General features: G+C 38.7%; 3 protein-coding genes across 4 annotated transcripts; 1 reads left to right on the top strand and 2 right to left on the bottom strand.

Annotated features, from left to right (window-relative positions):
• Positions 1–86: 86 nt before the first annotated feature.
• LOC9312301 (aspartate--tRNA ligase 2, cytoplasmic) lies at positions 87–3,673 on the bottom strand. 2 transcript variants are annotated; one of them, XM_021024984.1, is made up of 9 exons: positions 2,019–3,673; positions 1,842–1,958; positions 1,426–1,716; positions 1,229–1,339; positions 1,088–1,141; positions 924–1,003; positions 691–806; positions 485–599; positions 87–389 (listed from the first exon to the last, which is right to left on the bottom strand). In XM_021024984.1, the coding sequence occupies exons 1-9, from the start codon at positions 2,682–2,684 to the stop codon at positions 263–265; spliced, it is 1,677 nt and encodes a 558-aa protein (XP_020880643.1). In that variant the 5' UTR covers positions 2,685–3,673; the 3' UTR covers positions 87–262. The 2 variants fall into 2 exon arrangements, with proteins under 2 accessions (XP_020880643.1, XP_020880644.1); XM_021024985.1 differs by having other exon boundaries at positions 1,842–1,955; positions 2,115–3,673.
• A 77-nt stretch (positions 3,674–3,750) lies between these two features.
• On the bottom strand, positions 3,751–5,684 carry LOC9314017 (aldehyde oxidase GLOX). Its single transcript, XM_021024986.1, has one exon. It carries the CDS (start codon positions 5,680–5,682, stop codon positions 3,886–3,888), a length of 1,797 nt encoding a protein of 598 aa, XP_020880645.1. The 5' UTR covers positions 5,683–5,684; the 3' UTR covers positions 3,751–3,885.
• Positions 5,685–7,949: 2,265 nt separating this feature from the next.
• Positions 7,950–10,755, top strand: LOC9312300 (mitochondrial substrate carrier family protein B). Its single transcript, XM_021026799.1, has 7 exons — positions 7,950–8,459; positions 8,657–8,833; positions 8,912–9,061; positions 9,155–9,256; positions 9,900–9,970; positions 10,085–10,152; positions 10,251–10,755. The coding sequence occupies exons 1-7, from the start codon at positions 8,169–8,171 to the stop codon at positions 10,484–10,486; spliced, it is 1,095 nt and encodes a 364-aa protein (XP_020882458.1). The 5' UTR covers positions 7,950–8,168; the 3' UTR covers positions 10,487–10,755.
• The last annotated feature ends 565 nt before the right edge of the window (positions 10,756–11,320 follow it).

Genomic DNA, 11,320 nt, shown 5'->3' with positions numbered 1-11,320 from the left:
TTATGATTTGGGACTTTGAGCAACCCAACGAACCAGCTTAGTACGATGATATTTATACATCTTACAGGAAACATGCACAGACTAAATTATCGGATCTAATCTTGTCAAAAGACTCAAATATCTGGAGAAAGACTTAGTTACTCGACAACGTGTATGTAACATAAGGATCATACAATTAAAATCAAGATTACAAGAACAAGGCAACAAGTAAAAATCTAAACTCTCAAAAAGCTTCATGAGAAAAATTTGAGTTGAAAAGGTATTAGGGTGCAAGCCTTTGAGGGTCGCGAGGGAAGAGCGATGTTTTCCGGATGTTGTTCAGTCCACAGAAAAGCATGACCACTCGCTCCAGCCCCGCTCCGAATCCACCGTGTGGAGGCGCACCATACCTGTCAACATTATTTGTAGCAATTGTCTGCTTAGTAAACAAGTCAGATAAACAAGTAACGGAACCGAGAGCTGGTCCAAGTTTGTAAATTATTACCTGAATGAATCGATGTATGTGGATATTGTCTTGACATCAATCCCGTGCTCCCTCGCACGTTGCTCCAATAATTCTGGGGTATGGATACGTTGAGCTCCTGATATGATCTCCTCACCTAGGAAAGCAGAACACGTAAACTTAGTATCTATCAAAATGTGCATGGTAACATTATTGGTGAGAACACACAAGGTAAAAAAGGTATGCACCTCTGATGAAGACATCAAAGGAGTTGCTGTAAAGAGGATTATCAACACAAGTCATGGTGTAGAAAGGCCTAACGGCCGTAGGAAACCTATGCAGAATATAGAACTCAGTGTTGTACCTATATCGAAAATCAACAACAACACGATAGTGTTAGAATTGTGAGATACAGAACTGAATCGTTTTGAACTTGAAAATGATATCAAAAAGGGGATAGATAAAAGTGATGGATTGTTACTTTTCCAGTACAAGTTGGCCAAGTTTTCTCTCAGATTCAGTGTTTAGATCGCCTAGAGGATCAATCTCCACACCAGCTTCCTGCCAACACACCAAGATTACAACTATTGATGATGGTCCATTCGAAAAACTCGGATAAAATACAAAAAAAAAAACAAGTCATACCTTAAGCATTTGAACCCCTTCTTCAAAGGTTAACCTCAATGTCTTTTCAAGAAACTGCATGCATATTAATTAAGCGCCAATTATCAGAATCCACAAAATGATACAAAAAAAACTCGATTTCTAATATTATATATGGTTTACCTTCAAAGGTTCAAATGGGTATTGCTTTCCAATAGCTTCAAGTTCCTTTTTGCACTTGCTATTCAAACTAGTGAATATAGCCACAAATAACTCGTCCACAAGGTCCATTATCTGCAGAAACAATAGATATTAGCACCAGAACTGTCACAGAATAGAAGATACTTGAGATGAATTTAGATTATTAACAGCAGTCTTACCTCAGAATAGTGTTTATCAATCTCCATCTCCACATCAAGACCCACAAATTCACACAGATGTCTATGAGAGAACGACTTTTCTGCTCTGAAAACAGGACCTATCTCAAAGACGCGTCGTAAGTCACCACATATTGCCATTTGCTTGTGAAGCTGAGGAGACTGAGCTAGACAAGCAGGCTGTCCTTGGTATTCCAACCTAAATACAGCAGAACCTCCTTCACTACTACCGGCCAGGAGTTTCGGTGTGAAGATATTAACGAAATCCTTGGATAGCAAATTTTCACTGAAAAACTACAAAAGGGATAGCTAATTCAGCAAAGCAACATAGAAGAACAAAACAACCAGATCATGGAAATACCAAAACATACTACTGATAAAACATTTCCTCCATGTTTTAGAAAAGATTAAGGTCTTACATTTACGAGTTGGGACTTAAGGGCGACGATGGCTTGATTAGCCGGTGTTCTGAGGTCAATCACCCTATGATTCAAACGTGTATCCTGATTGACACGAACAGCTCGTCTTCCAGTCTGCGACAATCATGAAAACAACAGCTATTATGACCACCATATAAGCATAAGAAGAACACATCAAAGATATTTTTTAATATCTACTTCACTTCGGGCAGCAGCCTCCACATTAAATGGTAATCTTGTCAAGGCTTTGTTGACGCAGTACAGTTTTCTCACCTGAATTTCAACCTGCTGCGTAGTTCCCTTTACAGGGTCTTTGGGGAGAACGACGACACCGATGACATCGACAATGGATTCGCAACTCAGCTTCTCGAGGTATTTAATCATGTTGACGCTAACGTTGGTCTCCTCCGATTGCTTGGCCACGCACTGAACAGTGGATCCACTTTTCCTCAAGATCACAAACACTATGCTAGGTTGTACGCGATACGTGTGAACTCGGCCTCTAATCAAAACCTCAGATCCCGCTATTTCTTCCACCAATTTACTCACTTCAGTCCACCTCTTCCCTTCAACAGCCTCTCTCCATATTCCGGCTTTCGGATCCTCCGTCGATTGCAACTCGTTAAGAGTCACGTCGCCGTAGTTACTTGAAAACTCGTCATCTTCTTCGAGAGACTTTGAAGCTGTCTTACGAGTGGCTTCCTCTTGTTCCTGCCGGCTGCGTAACTTCTCTTGTTCCTGCCGGCGGCGTAACTTCTCTAGCTTCGCAGCTTCCTTCTTGGCTGCTTTCTTGCTGATCTTTTCTTCAGGCACCTCCGGCGGAATTTGAGGCTCCTGGGACATGATGGCTCGCTTGCTCGCTCAAAGGGTTCGAAGATATTGGATTCTAATAAGGATAGAAGAGAGACCCCTCTTCTCAGGGTTTGGCACAAGCTCTTTGGGTAACTAGGGTTTCCTTTTTTTGTTTTTCTATTATCAAATATCGAATTAGCAAGTTACAATGGTTCTACAATCTCTATTTACAGAGAAGTAGAATATTTTAAATAAAACCCTAATCCTAAAGAAAACGTAATTGGTAAGCTCGAATTAAAAAAGGAAAAAAGAAAAAGGACACATAACCGACAAAAAAGAACCAACAAAAAAAAACCAACACTATCTTATCTTAGCTTGATGGACAAGAAAGCCCAAAACAGGGTTCATCAGAAACCCTACGCTTTGTATATCTAGATTATCAAAAGTCAATAAAAAAGAGATGGCCCCGTTAATGTTTTAGGTTATTCGTTAAGACCCCAATCCTTTTTTTTTTTTGTACCCCAATACTTTAGAATTGGTGTTATTTAATAAAATGTTACGGGAGACAAGCGTGAACAAGAGAAAGACGATTGTTGTAGTTTTAAAGTTACAACAATATTACAATTATAATTAGTTCTTGGTCTTTGGATTTTCGGTTCGGTTACAGTTTGGTATTTTCGGATTTCAAATATTTTATTATGAAATTTAGTATCTATTTGAGTATTTTAAAATTTCGGTTCAAGTTGTGTTAGCTCTTAAGTTTTGACTTCTGTTAGTGGTCATTAGGCCAAGGAAATTTCCGGGAATGACTAGTTCGGGAAAGACCTTAATAACAGCCGCTTGGACCGCTTTTACTTGATGCTAGCCGCTTTGACGGCTGCAAATATGTGCTTCTGTGATCGTGGGCATGAAAGACACTTACAAGAGTGTGCAGCCGAGTCTGGCTGTTGTTGGTGACGGTACGATGACGTTGAGACAGCCCCAGTGACGAATAACACGTCCAAGTTTACCTAACTTCGCTTTTGGTTTGGGGGTCATATGATAACCATTTTATGTTTCCTTTTTGTGTGTGTTTGTTGTACTTTTGAAAAGTGATTAACTTAATAGCTAAACTGAATCAGATCAAATTAAGATGGTTAACTTTGGCGGAGTGAGTTTTTCCATGAAAATATTTATATTACATCATGTGTTTAACTATTTAACAAATAAAATTCATGATTAAAAAATTAAATATCTCCTGGTTTAATTTTAATCAAGAAACTATACGAATCCAGCGAGCAATGCTAGGAACTCCCTGGTTAACGGCGAAGGCCATATAATACCCAGGCGGAGAAACGGCGCCGTTAGGTGGAGCCGTACACTGAATCCTATAACGACCAACCCCGTCAGGCACAGACGGAGCAACGGTCAACTTAACGAGCCGTTGACCTTGAGAAAACGAATGAGTCGCAAAAGGCGCACTTCCCCAATTCATCTGTATAATCTCCACCACCGGCAACGGAACCGTCACGAACACGTCGAAGACCTCTCCGTACCGTACGATCTGCGGAATTTCTCGGATCTCAGGTCGGAGATTAGCTCGATCCGGCGAAAGATACTCCGGTGAAAACGCTTCAATCCGTAGCTCTGTTGGGAATTCGGCGTTGAATTTGTAGAAATAGTGAGGATTACTTCCGGCGAGAAGAATTCTACCGTCCGGTAAAAGATTCGCCGTGGAATGATACATTCTCGGTACAGTTCCTGGATTCAATGTCATGAATCGTAAACCAATTGGTTGATCGGGTCGGTATAAAAGCGGGTATAGACACGGATCGGATCCCATTTCGAATCCTTGGCTTCCGGCTTGAGCTCCGTTTATGATCAGAATCTCTCCGGTCGGTAAATTCACCATATCCCCCATGATTCTCCCGAACGGCATCTCCTCCGTAACCCAAACCGGATCCGCCGCAGTAGCTATGATTCGTCCGCAAGTTCCATGCGCCGGAGCGTCAATAGCACGCGCTGTGAAGGCCCCGGATTGTGCTCCGCCGCAGATTAGTATCTCCGCCGTGGTGAAATCTCCTTGGATCGCTAGCATCGCCGATGATCCACCTGACGGATAATTCCTTGGACCACCGTCTAACGGTGGATACTCTCTCACGACAGTGTTTAACCGGTGATCATATTTAACGGCGCGACTGTTAGCGAAGACGAAGAGATGGCCGCCGTCGTCGTCGGGGAGGAGATGAACGTACGGATAGAGATTATCCATTTGTTTGTCTTCCACGTCAGCAAGAAACTGAAACGGAACGGCACCGTTTTGGCGTGGAGGGTAATACTCAACCGTATTGGTTCCTCTGCCACCGACGATGATAACTGAACCATCCGGTAATATCTGGTTAGTAGCGTACCAGCGTCCGGTTATTAATTCAGTATCTTGAAGCTCCACCCAATCGCACGTCTCGTTCGGGTCACACGGTTCGAATTTACGGATCTTTTTAAACCCGTCTTTATCCCCACCCGTTTGAAGCAACGATCCGTCGGATAAAAACTGACCCGATGAGCACCACGTGTCGGTTTGTATCATCAATGGTCTAATCTGATTTGTACCAAGGTCGAACAGAACCGAGTGAGCGTAGCAATCGTGCTTCAGAGCTGCGTCTTTTGGGTCTCTCCGGCACCGGTGACGGTCAAGAGCCTTTCTCGACGGTCCGATGTTTGTTCGATCTAGAAGGATGACCGTGTTGAACCGGGTCACCGCCGTGTGCATAGAAGCTATACCGGCGTCTTGTACAATGAGCTCCCACGTGCCTGGTAAATCGGCACGTGCGATCGAGAAGAGAAGAATGGTTTGAAGTACAAGTACGATCCCTGGAGTGTAAGAAGGAACAAATTCTGCCATTTTTTGTTGGCTAAAGCTTTCTGCTTCACTTAAAAGAAGATTAAGTGGGGAAAAAGGTGTACACTGCGAATTAATCACAGCCGTTGATTTATCTGCGATGATTTTTGATTCGATGATCATAAAAGTACGACTATGTGTGGGTCCCTTGGACACAGTTGATTTCAACATAAGAGATTAAAGACAAATTACTTATTTCCTTCAAATTAGTTCTACATTCAGAATTCAATTCGTTAACTGCAATTTTGCTACTATTAATCAGTAGTATAATCTCTCTTTTCACAGTTTTTAGACGAGGTAAACAACATTTTAAACGGTTCAAAGTTCAAACTACGAAAAAAAACTATTTTCATTAACAGGAAAAACAATTGTAATCAGAGGCAGAGCCTTGGAGGTCAAAAAATATTTAGAAAACGTATTTTTCAGTTAATTAACTAGTAGGTTACCCCTTTTAATGCTCAAAAGGTATAATCATGAAAAAAAAAACATAATCAACAAAATAAAACTTTTTCTACTTTTTAAGTAGATAAAAAAATATTTTGTGTTTTTTGTTAAAAAAGTTTCAGTTAATATGGATCTTGGAGTATACGGGTTTTTATGATTTACTCTAAACAGCTCACTAAACACTCTTAAAAACAAAAGGGAAACAAAGATCTTTCATTTGCAAGTGGTCCAAATTACAAATTAGAAAGTAATGTTCCTTTCAACAACTTAACTCATAAACCTACACATAACGAGATCAACTTTATATTTTGGAACTTTTTTCTCTACAGCTCACATCAATTCACAGCCATTCATAAAATGATTAGTCTTATTGGTTAACGTATACTTTTTCTTACCTTTTCTCCATACTCTCTTTTTTTCTACTATCATTTCGTCATCTTGATGCTTAGACAACAAAAATAAATCATACTTCTTCTACATGATTAGTTGATAAATTAAATTCACTAATTTAGATTAGTTGATAAGCTTTTGGGTTGTGCTGTCTGCAGCCAGTGGTCTCCAAAAAGTATGACCCATTTCTGATTGATGTCACTCTTATAATATGTATCAAAATGTACACTCCAATTATTGTCACTCTCTTTCTCATTACATATAGTCGTAGGGATTAGCCTTGATATTGGATATCTAGAGGTTCGTATATGAATACAAGTAACTACATAATATTCACAAGTATAAGTTCAAATACGAGCAGGTTTGACGATAGAGTATTCATATGCGAACCTCTAGATATCCAGTATATGATATGAATATTTGTGATATGATTCGACCATATTTTACATATTGACTATTCAGTGCCGGCTCAACAGTATTATAGGCCCTAGAGCAAAAAAAATTTTAAGCCCTTAGATTTTTTTTTTTTTGTGTTCTTTGTGTTATATAAAAAAATTGTATGATATTTTTATTAAAAAGTTAATTATTAAAACTAAAAACAATAATAAAAAAATTTATGGGCCCTTCTAAATTTTATTTTTATGTTGTAATTTAAAATTTTAATACTTTTATAAAAAAAAAAAATTTTAATGGGCTCCTTAATTATTGGAGCACGGGATTGGATTCCTGGCCGTCGCACCGCTCACCCCCTATTTGAGCCGGCACTGTGACTATTCAACATGATGATCCAACCATGCCATAAAGGTAAGTTACTAAACAAAAGACTTTATAGTATTTAACCTTTTACCAAAAAAAAAAGAAAAGACTTTATAGTGAGAAAATTTATGTGAGATAACTCACTTTATCTAATTATTTTACATTAGCTAGCTATCACCGGCTAAATATATACTCTCTCCGTTTCGTTTTAGTTGTTGTTTTAGGACTTAAATTTTATTTCGTAATAGTTGTCGTTTTAGGTTTTCAATGCAAATGTTTGGTAAAAATTTCAGTATTATCCTTATTGTTTTAATGTTTTGGCCAATGAAAAAAATTAAAAGGCTAAAACAATAAATTTAATGCTTTTTTTAATTTGTGTGAAAAAAAAACTTAAACGCAACTAAAACGAAACGGAGGAAGTACTATTTTAGTGAACATAAATGTTGTTGGATTGTGGTGTATGTATCCATCGAGTCTAAAGACACATCCATTAATAATATTTGGAAATGTCAATTACTAATCACGATGTAGACATGTGGAAGCAAAAGATATACTCCTATTTGTTAGTTGTTTATTTAATTTCTTATAGCGAAAATAATAACAAAAAAAAAACACAACTATAACAACTATACTCTATACAAGTAATTGATTAAGAATTAGTAATTTGTTAGTGTTGTTGATGTGACACGTCCATATTCAATCCATAATGTTTATTTTTGTTAAACTGTTGGCGATTTGGCGGTTTTGAAAATTCGAATTTCCAAAATCAAATATTCCATGTGTTTCTTTTTTCTTTTTTTGTGTTTCCTAAGTTTTGTCCGAACAACAAATCTTGTGATATATATATGTGATTGCGTCATCTTATTTTACTTATTTTACCAAAATACCCTTCTGCCTTCGCAGACCAGGTTTTAGGGGTTTCTTTAGGGTTTACCTTCTCCACGACGATTTCTCCAATCTCCGATCACAAAAATCAGAAATCATTACGCTTTAATTGATGCGACTTCATCTTCCACATCCGCCGAATCAACCACAGAGTAATCTCACAGAGAGAAAGATATTTGAATATGGAAGCTCGAGTCGGTGTAGTGGTAGAAGGAGGACAGAGAGCTCTTAATACAGCCACCGCCACCGCCGTGCATAACAGTGTTGTTGACGCCGGAAACAGGAAGCTGTTACAGCAACAGCCGCAGACGCAGACACAAAGCTGCCATCAACATCACCAATGTAATAAACAGTCGCTGAATCAGCAACAAGGGCATTTCGGCACGGTTGAGCGTCTTCTCGCCGGTGGAATCGCCGGCGCATTTAGTAAGACTTGCACCGCTCCTCTTGCTCGCCTCACCATCTTGTTTCAGGTATCTTTTTTATAAGTTAATGTGAAATTTAAGAAATTTTGAGGCTTCTGAATTTGATTCTTGGTATGGTTGTGTTGGAGCTAGTGTAATGTTTCTTTTATGAAAGAAAGAATGAAACTTTGACTTACCCTAAGGCTATTTGAAGCTGAATTGAAGACTTTATTGTTGTATTGACAATTTGTTATGTGTTATCAAAGATACAAGGTATGCAGTCGGAAGCTGCAATTTTGAGCAGTCCAAACATTTGGCATGAAGCTTCGCGTATTGTCAAGGAGGAAGGTTTTAGAGCATTTTGGAAAGGAAACTTGGTTACTGTAGCTCATCGGCTTCCCTATGGTGCAGTTAACTTCTATGCATATGAAGAATACAAGACTGTGAGTTGCATTCAAGTCTCTTTTAGGGTGTGGTCTGTAGTAGTTCATGCTAAGCCTTGCCTTGCTTTTTGTTTGCAGTTCTTGCACTCGAATCCAGTCTTGCAGAGTTATAAAGGAAATGCAGGTCTGGACATTTCTGTGCACTTTGTAAGTGGTGGCTTGGCTGGACTAACAGCTGCTTCAGCTACATACCCTCTCGATCTTGTAAGGACACGGCTTTCTGCACAGGTAATTGTATTATCAACGTTTATTTGAACTATTATGAAGAAGGGTTTTTTAGTCTCCCCTTGGCCTAAATACATTATCTTTGATCCTTTCCAGAGAAATTCAATCTATTATCAGGGTGTTGGGCATGCCTTCCGTACCATTTGCAGAGAAGAGGGAATTTTGGGTCTATATAAAGGACTTGGTGCGACATTGTTGGTATGCTTTGTTTGCTTCCCCTTGTTCTTCTGAATGAACTCCTTGGTAGTGTTAAATTAGTCAGTATAAGTAACCATTTAGCCAATACCTTCCACTGCAATTTTCCCTAGGCTGCTAGGGTAGATTGGAGTGTCTTAGGTGGTCTTAATGTCCAATTAGGTGGTTTAAACAACTGATTAGGTGTTAAGGCACCTGATAACAAGACTTATATGCACTAGGAATTCTAATTGTTGTGTACGCAGTTAAGAATATAGACATGATTTCTCAATGATGCATTTCATGCTCAGGATCAAATTTCGGATGAACATGAAGTGAGTGTGAGACTGTAATTACTTAGTGAACACTCTAAGAACAACTTAGAAATACTCCAGTTGAGGCTAGAGAATTTGATGAATCTATCTTTAAGTCCAATGATGATGAAATTGAGGTTGTTGGTTTTAAAAATGGATAACACGCTATAGTCAAAAAGAACTGAAGAAGTAGATGATTGTGTTATGTAAAGTATTTTAATTTAAATAAATCATCTATAGTAATATATAACTAGTGTATTTGGAATCGTCTTAGATGCTCTAGGCTCTAGCTGTTAGGTTACCACCCAACTAGCACTGTCTTGAAGCTTTTTGGTACATCTTTTGTATTGCAGGGTGTCGGTCCAAGCCTTGCAATCAGTTTCGCAGCGTATGAGACTTTTAAAACATTTTGGCTTTCTCATAGGTAAATGCCTCTTTTATTTTGGGATTTGACTATCAATATTGCCTAGTGAGTTCATCTGCCCAATAAGAGTCTAACTTATCCTGTCATAATACATTTGTCTTTGAACTTGTTCAGGCCTAATGATTCAAATGCCGTGGTTAGTCTTGGTTGTGGCAGTCTCTCCGGAATTGTTTCCTCGACAGGTTTCTTATCTGATCTGATTCTCTCTAGTTACCATAGATAATTTAGCCCAAAGAAAATTACAAGAAAGTTTGTTATATTATACTGATAACTTTTGTAGCGACATTCCCATTGGACCTGGTGAGAAGAAGAATGCAGTTGGAAGGAGCTGGTGGGCGAGCGCGAGTGTATACCACAGGACTCTTTGGAACATTCAAACACATATTTAAGACAGAAGGCATGAGAGGGCTATACAGAGGAATCATACCAGAATACTACAAAGTGGTTCCTGGTGTTGGCATTGCCTTCATGACATTCGAGGAATTGAAGAAGCTCTTATCGTCTGCCCCTAATTAATAACGTCTTATATACTTTAGTGTAAGCTTCTTCATAGAGTTTGGAGAAGAAAAAATAGAAAATCATTTTTCCTTTGGTTGGTAGTAGTTTTTATTTTTCAATCTTCCAGTGTATAGTAGTAGTAGTTGCAGCTTCTTTTTAGCTGTTAAGATTTACAATTTGTTGCTCCTCCATTAGCATCTCTCGAGATAACAATTTTGCCTTGTTCAAGAGCTCTTGCCTTATAAATTCTTAATATTACATATATGGATCTACAGAAACTTTTGGTTTTGCTCTCTTATATATATCTTTATCTTTACTCAGGTTTTTGTTTTTGCTCTGTTCTTTTTTTTTTTTTCACAATAGTGTTCTTTATAGATTATGGAGCCAATACAACTAGTAAACAGTCAAGCCTATTACAAGTTCTGAAAAAGATAACAAACTAAGCTTATAAGCTGTCGTAAGCAAGCTGGAAAGGATCAAAGATTGGCAACAAACTAACAAGGACTTAATAGGAGCAAATCTAGCAGAAATTCTAATAGAAAATAAAAGACTAAGAGAGGGTTGAACGAATCTCTCACTTAACCCCTGTCCCAGGAACCTTTACACTTAACGCGCGACCGGCAGAGCCATGAGTGCAATTGAATCAACCCGAAACTTCTGCAAGAGTCTCGACCATTGAGATCCTAAAGCTTGAAAGGAAGGTAACAACTTCAACGACCCGCTTCTCAATTTCAAACCCAAGTAACGCAGACGAGAGAACAAGGAGGAGTCTGCGAAATAAACCAAGACGGGAAACACCAACTACAACGAGAAGGAAAGCTGAAGGAAGATCAACTCCCTAACTCAGAGCAA

This window comes from Arabidopsis lyrata (assembly GCF_000004255.2).
Source record: "Arabidopsis lyrata subsp. lyrata unplaced genomic scaffold ARALYscaffold_5, whole genome shotgun sequence".
NCBI classification, from domain to species: Eukaryota; Viridiplantae; Streptophyta; class Magnoliopsida; order Brassicales; family Brassicaceae; genus Arabidopsis; species Arabidopsis lyrata.
Note: the sequence above shows the minus strand (reverse complement) of the source record. Positions and strands in the feature narration are given on the sequence as shown.

Bases quoted from the DNA above. Each gene is read 5' to 3' on its own strand.
- LOC9314017 (XM_021024986.1), bottom strand. From the start codon at position 5,682: ATGTTGAAATCAACTGTGTCCAAGGGACCCACACATAGTCGTACTTTT.
- LOC9312300 (XM_021026799.1), top strand. From the start codon at position 8,169: ATGGAAGCTCGAGTCGGTGTAGTGGTAGAAGGAGGACAGAGAGCTCTT. The intron at 9,257-9,899 runs GTATGCTTTGTT...TTTGTATTGCAG, and splicing joins GACTTGGTGCGACATTGTTG to GGTGTCGGTCCAAGCCTTGC. The intron at 9,971-10,084 runs GTAAATGCCTCT...GAACTTGTTCAG, and splicing joins ACATTTTGGCTTTCTCATAG to GCCTAATGATTCAAATGCCG.
- LOC9312301 (XM_021024984.1), bottom strand. From the start codon at position 2,684: ATGTCCCAGGAGCCTCAAATTCCGCCGGAGGTGCCTGAAGAAAAGATC. The intron at 1,717-1,841 runs GTAAGACCTTAA...TCCCTTTTGTAG, and splicing joins TTAAGTCCCAACTCGTAAAT to TTTTTCAGTGAAAATTTGCT. The intron at 600-690 runs GTGCATACCTTT...CTGCTTTCCTAG, and splicing joins CTTTGATGTCTTCATCAGAG to GTGAGGAGATCATATCAGGA.